This window comes from Python bivittatus, unplaced genomic scaffold (genome assembly GCF_059951505.1).
Source record: "Python bivittatus isolate LINGU-HERP-01145 unplaced genomic scaffold, Pbiv_v1 ctg000480_np1212, whole genome shotgun sequence".
In the NCBI taxonomy this organism is placed as follows: Eukaryota; Metazoa; Chordata; class Lepidosauria; order Squamata; family Pythonidae; genus Python; species Python bivittatus.
Window position 1 is genome coordinate 16,112,529 of NW_028277075.1, and position 7,293 is coordinate 16,119,821.

At 36.5% G+C, this 7,293-nt stretch overlaps 1 protein-coding gene across 4 annotated transcripts in view; it reads left to right on the plus strand.

Moving 5' to 3' along the window:
* HEATR5A (HEAT repeat containing 5A) overlaps positions 1–7,293 on the plus strand; it is a 65,293-nt gene that overhangs the window by 41,617 nt on the left and 16,383 nt on the right. For all 4 annotated transcript variants that reach the window (XM_088145402.1, XM_088145399.1, XM_088145401.1 and 1 more), the window contains 5 exons: positions 1,119–1,257; positions 3,019–3,198; positions 3,914–4,153; positions 6,641–6,822; positions 7,214–7,282. In XM_088145402.1, coding sequence (XP_088001528.1) covers positions 1,119–1,257; positions 3,019–3,198; positions 3,914–4,153; positions 6,641–6,822; positions 7,214–7,282 — 810 coding nt within the window. The remainder of the gene's footprint in view (positions 1–1,118; positions 1,258–3,018; positions 3,199–3,913; positions 4,154–6,640; positions 6,823–7,213; positions 7,283–7,293) is intronic.

Sequence of the window (7,293 nt, forward strand, 5' to 3'; positions counted from 1 at the left end):
ACTTTAAGCTGCTCAGCACCTCAGTAAGACCAACTACATTATGCTAAGACCTCTTACAAGTGCTCTGCTGACTGTCCTCTGCTGAAGATCACATCTGGCTTTCTTACAATTTTCTCCATGTTATATAACCATCTAAGACTGGATGCTGTGGTTATTTTGTTTTTGTTTGTCATTCCCTGTAATAGCACACATCAATCATGTGCACTTTCTCCCAAAGCTTCTAAGCATAATTAAAATAAGTCCAGTTTTCCAGAATTCCCTTATGGTCCTGGAATGCCCCCCTTGTCCCTTGTGTGCTTCTGCCCTGCATCCCTTTGTCTAGCAGGAAGGTAGACATTTTTTGCATTCTCAGAACAGGAGGGGTAGCCTGGAATCTTTTAATTCACTAGAAGATCCATCAAACACTTCACACTCTTTGGAGGCAGAAAATAACATTCATGTGTTATATCTCTTCCAACTGTCCCATTTGTAATACCTTCAGAAGTGAGGAGAGAGACTTGTTTTTGGAGAAGGCAGGGGACAATTGCATCATTCATAAGGGAAACAAAGACTCCTGAGGATGAGAGGGAGACTTCTGGAAGGGGGAAGTTCCTGACAAAAAAAAAAAAAAATGGAAATGCCCCTTCCTCATGCTCTTCTTTGTCAGAAGGAGGGGCAAAATACCTTCTTGTTCTCTATGAGAAGGAGAGATTCAGAGAGGGAGAATAATAAAATAGAGAAGGAAGTGTTGTAAGGTATGATACTGGTGAGTCAGGAACAAGTGGATCCCAGGGTAGAAAGGACCATCATGTAAACTTTATCTCACCTGCCTCCCAAGGTGTAAGGACTGAAGCTAATAAGGTAGAACCAGTGGTGCTCAGTCCACTCAATCCAATGCCTAGAATTCAAAATCTGGAACATAGATATATGAGTGGTTCTGAGTTGCTTGTTTAAGGCATTAAACTTCTCTGCAGTAAAGGTTCTAAAATAACTAAATCATGCCTGGGAGTCTTCTGTCAAGTCTAGTCGAGCTAATCAAGGGTTAAGAATCTGAAGAATTACTGTTGAGCTGGCTATAAATACCAGTGATAAAAATGCCATCCAATTTATTCAATTTGTTTCTTGTGTATACATTTCAGGTTAATCTCTCTAGTTCGTATCTATTATTAAGACGCGCAGTTCTAGCTTGTTTGCATCAGCTCGTGCAAAGAGAGGCAGTTGAAGTATCTGAATATGCAGTGGCTCTCGCTAAAGACAGCAGAGAAGACTTTACTCCAGGTAATACTGAGCTCTTCACTTCTTTAGGGTGCAAGCTTTGTTTTTTCAGATAGAGTGTTGCAGTATTTGTATTTTTTACTCTGTATACTGAGGAATATTTCAGACCTGCTCTGAGCAAACACCCTATAGGATAGAATCCATTTGTCACACAAGCCGAAATCCACTTCAGCAACAATCTTTCTTATTTTCTTTCTCATTTCCACGGTTCACTTTCCCAACAGGTTTTCATTGGAGAATTGCTCGACCTCCAAGAATAGGTTTTGTGGGCTTATGAGGTCCTGCAAAGAAAAAAGGGGAATTGCCCCTTCTGTTGATAGAAAAAGTTTTATCAGTAGACGAGTGCATTGGGTTTTTCACATTGTATGAAAAACCTTTAGCACTGCAGAAGTGGGTGATTTGATTTCTGCCCCACATCAGAAACTCTCTCTTAATATAAAACAATCATGTTTCAAGAAGAAATATGTCAATTACTCATTTCCCCTGTAGCCCTAGTTCCACCATAGATACTGTTCTAGGGCAGCCATCTTATATTCTACTCTGAAATATATGGGCTATGTTATATATGAGGAAGTCAAACCTTTAATTTTTATCTGTTCTTTCAAAAATTGTCAGAAACAAAGTATTGCCAATTTGTAAATATTGCCAATTTAAATTATAGTAGATGTGTAATTTGTGTTTGACTGGAATCTCTCAGTCTGAATGTTTTCCTGAAAAGTATTGACTGATTATGTGACATCAAATCAGTGTCAGCTTTTAGCAGTCCATGATCTGTCCCTGGCTTGGCCCTTCAGATTTTCCACCCATGCACCCATCATTGCTGTAATCAAGTCCATCCCCCTTGCTGCTGGTTATCCTCTTCTCTTTTTTTCAGCCCAGCATTATGGACTTCTCAAGGGAGCTGTGTCTATACATTATATGTTCAAAATATGATCATTTGAGCCTGGTCATCTGCAAAGTGTGCCTGTGTGTGTGGTTAGTGAGTGAGTGAGTGATTGAATGTAAGAGTAATCCCCATACCATATTTTGAAACAAAGGAATGACTTGCAGGAATATATTTCTCACTGCAGGTTGCAACCTGGGCTGAAACTCTCACGATTTGTTGAAACAGCTTTATCCATGACTAAGTATATGCTTCAAAATAAATAAAAACAGTGGGGTGACTACAGGAATAGGGTGTTACTGGAAATGAACAATAGTAGCATCAGCAAGGTCTTATGCAGCAATGCTTCATCTGGAATATGTCAGCAGTATTAATCCTGTTAATTTGTAGTCTGATGTTTGGACTAACAGATCAGCATAATCCCATTATTATTTTCTGAAATATGTGCTTCATGTCTATAGTGATTTTCTTTGTATAAATCTCATCTAGATGCTGAAAGAAAGATAATATATAGAGCTGGTAATAATCAAGAAAGCAGACAACCAGATAGCCTTATACAATTTTTAAATATGTTCTTTAAACAAAGCTGAGCTTTTTTGATGGCATAAAACCACTTTTTAAAGCATTTTTTTTTACTAATACTGGGGGAAATTGGAGTAATAGTTATGTAAGTAGGTGATGTTCTGCAATTCTTGCTTGTTTAATCTTGGGAATTGATACTAGAAATATGAAATGAGCAACCATCTTCTAAAACAATTTCAAAATTTACATTTCATCTCAGTATGTAATTTTGAAAGCTTTCAATTGCAGTAATTCATGATTTGGTTTGAACTGAAATATTCTGATCCTGCTCATTTTTTTATTTTCTTTTAAAAACGCAGGTGTTAATATAGGTGAAATAGGCCTTGAAGGAGCATTGTTGAGCTTATTGGACAAAGAATTGGATCCAAAACTGTGCCAAGATATCAGAGAAACTCTGACTCATATGCTTATATCAATGGCTGTTGGAAAACTCTCTTTTTGGCTGAAACTCTGCAAAGATATTCTGGCTGCTTCTGCTGGTATGGTAATACCTTCTGCCTAGAAATTTTCATCAGGGAAGAGAATCATCCAGTAACTCTATGTTTCTAGTTAGAAGAGATCTCAGAAGCCATCTGTTCCAATATCCTGCTTGGGGAAGGCTTTCAGGGGTCTCTTAACTTATTTTGGATATAATAAACAATGTGGTTCATAAAGTTACTAATCTGGGGGATTATGGAAAGGAAGGAAGAAGCCCTAAATACCTTTGGACCTAGATACCTGTAATAATGTCTGCCTTCATAGCAACCTTTATATATGCTGAGATCATTATCAGAGGCCCCCTTTTACATGTTCGTGGTCTCATCGCTAAGGCAGGGGGAATGGTTCCTTTTGGAATTGCCACCTAAATATGCTAACTTCTTATCTTAAGAAGGCTTCCTAGAACTTTTTTAACATCAGAACAAAGTCTTTTTCCCAAGCTTGTAACAGCTACATTGTACAGAAGTATAGGAACTTAAATGTAAAAAAATCCCAAAGCCCTTCACCTGCTCTCTTCTCCCTCTTTTTCTTATCATTCTCTCCTGTGTTTTTTTCCCATTCAGTTCCATTTGTCTCCCCATTTCCTGCTTCCCTCCACATCTGCTTGGTCATTCACCCTGATTTTTTCAAGTTTATGACTTCATCTTCACCTTGCTATCTTAACTGGGGTACATAGCTCAGTAAACAGTTTGCCTTCCACTTTGTGTCTTAATGCAGATTTCACGGCTGTGGCTTCAGTAGATACAAGCCAAGAAGAAGAGGGTGCTCAAGCAGATGATGAATTGGCATTAACTTTGGCAAAGAAAGACAAATTGCACCCCTTCCCACATCCTCGATGGTCTACTAGAGTTTTTGCTGCAGAATGTGTTTGTAAAATTATTACCCAGTGTGAGAATGCAGGCAGTGCTCATTTTGACATAGCTTTAGCACAGGAAATGAAGCAAAGGGACTCAAGAGGTATGTGCTGATGTTGACTTAAATATTAACTGGAAAATGTCATGGAGTTCAAAGCACAAATAAATTTGATATTGATAAATAACCATTTTCATCATCATTTTTGTCACAATTTAGAAGAAATCTGTGTGCATTTAGATATAAATTACTACTACCTTATTCAATGAAACCATTCTGTTCAATATTAACTGTTGAAGCACTTCTAAAGACAAAGGATGGAGTGCCCAGCTATTTTCTTATAGGTTAAAGTTTTTACATTGCATGACCCACTGCTTATTATTTCTATGCATGCCTATTTTTGGAACCATATGACAACTCTATGCATTAGACAAGTATGAACTATATTCCCCAGAATTGTATTCCATAATAAACTATTGGTCTGTACTACTTTGAATGTAGTTTTAACATACAAGTTGCACATGTATAGGCTCTGCATAAAAATTTGACAATCTGTAGTTTTAGTACATGACTTACGGTGCAGCCAATTCTAACCTTCAATATAGATGTGTAAGAAAATACCTGACTCTGCTGGATCACATCATAGCACATCTTGCCACGCTTTCTGTACCAGTAGACAACCAGATGTTTTCAGGAAACCAAAAATGGCAAACCATCCACTAGTGTTGCTTTCTAAGTGCTGCTATTCAAGACATGCTATCCTTAGGACTGGTAGCCTCTGATCTTCCCCCATGAATGTTATCAGTCCCCTTTTAGTTTTAATACATCATTCTATATATTTTTATCATGTCTCCCCTTGCCCATCTTTGCTCTAAGCTTAAAAGGCCCAGACTTCCTTTTTAGGGAAGCTGATCTAGACTCCTAATGATTTTGGTTGTCCTGTTTTTGCAGTTTTTCCAGCTCCACAATAGCCCTTCATGGTGATCAGAACTATGTACAGTATGCCAAGTGCAGTTGCATTATAGATTTGTGTAAGAGTGTTATTATACTATCTATTGTGTTTTTAGTTCCTTTGAAAATGATTCCAAGCATGTTTCTTCTAGCCTGAGCAACACTGCTTCTTCCTGGGTTGACCTTTGAACCATGTCTTCAAAATCCCGTTTATGATCAATCACCTTCAGCTCAGGGCCCATTGATATGTGAAATTTGAATTTTTAGATAAATGTACATCACCATGTATATATTTACAGGGAATTGCATTTGCTTTGATGCACATTCACCCAGTTGTACAGATATACATTTGCAACTCTTTGGAATCATTGTATTGTATTACCTTGAATATTGGTATCATCAATAGACTTCGCTATTATCCCTAACTCCAGTTTATAAATTAAAAAATACTGATCCTACACCAATCTCTAGGCACTTCGAATATCTCTTCATTTTGAAAATTCTCCATTTAGTCCTAATTTTCTTTTCCTATTACTGTATTTAAACAGCTTTGAATCTATGAAAGCACTTGTTTTCAAATTCCATGGCAGTTGAGCTTGTTCAAGAGCTTTTGGCAAGGAACTTGCCCAAAATCCTTTTGGAAATCCAAATGTACAATGTCTAATATACAATATGTAGCCTGTATGCTTTGAACATCCTCAAAAATGTCTAGAAGGATAGTGAGATAAAATATAACCTTGTTAAAGTCATGTTGGTTCCTTTTTAGCATGGCTCATTCTTCTATATCATTGGTTCCCAACCTTTTCTATGCCCCACACCCCTAGAAATGTTTGATTAATGTTCGCACCCCCTACAAAAGTAATATCACATTTGAAGATGAAGAAGTCTAGTTTCTAATGCAGGTGAACAAATTGAACTTAAAAAAAATAAGCTTTTAACTCAGTACATAAAATTGTTGCACCCCCTGAAATTCCATCTCGCACCCCCTGGGGGTACGAGCACTCCAGGCTGGGAACTCCTGTTCTATATGATTAATTATTTATGAATTATATTATTAAAATATAATAATAATTATAACACTATATTATGAATACCCAGAATTCTGTTTTTTAAATAAGGCAGGATCTCATACATTCATACCTGTTTATCATCCCATTGATTGAAACACCTGACTCTAATTTCCCCCTTCAAATGAATTGATAATTCTAGAAGTTCACATACTTTTGCCAAACACAAATATGTAGCTTTGGATCATTTTCTTTAATAAGTAAATGAACAAGTATAAGGTTTTTGACTCATTTGTTTAACTGAGTTCTCTTTATCTAGTTTTATGACTTGTGTGGAGAACAGATCACGTTTTAGGTCATATTTATGCAGAAATATTGAAAATTCAAAAGAGTTCACAAACTTTTAAGTACCATTGTACCTTTCTATTTTGATCCATGTGATAGCCAGAGTCTTCCCACTAGGGAGGTCAGCACACACATCACATGCCTTTAATCATCAAATTCTTTACTACCGTAATTTTAAAGATGTGAAAGAAGAGGGGATAGGTAATGGGTATAAATATTCTAAAGTATCACAGTTTATTAAAATTAATTACATGTTACCAAAATAGTATTTCCTTTTTATCACACGCAGATGATTTCTTGGTATTGTATTTAGCTGACTTAATTCGTATGGCTTTTATGGCTGCCACTGATCACAGCAACAAACTTCGTCTTTCCGGACTTCAGATGTTGTTAATTCTTATTCGAAAATTTGCTGCTGTAGCAGAGCCAGAATTCCCAGGTCATGTAATATTGGAGCAATACCAAGCCAATGTAAGTAAATCTTGAGAGGAGTTTGTTGAAAAAGAAAGATCATGTTCCATATTCCCCCCTCTTAATATTTAAGACAAGAGTTAGAAAATATCATTTCTCATGTTTTAAAATTGATTGATTATGTGCCATCAAGTCATTTTCGACTCCTAGCAACCACACAGATAGATTTTCTCCATGATAGAATATTTTAGAATATCATAGGCTAAGTATAATTCAGGAGTTTGATAAAACTAAATTTGTTTTATGTGGATATATGCTGGTAATACTGTAAAATAAAAAATGGAGGGATATTTGATCACTGTTATTATTCAGCTTTCTCATATAACTATTTTAAGGAAATGAGTTAGCTTCCTTAAAGAATAGTTACTCAAAGGTTTTTTTTTTTTTTTAGGTTGGTGCCGCTCTTAGGCCAGCCTTTACCCCAGAAACACCACCTGATGTAACAGCAAAAGCATGTCAGGCAAGTTGATT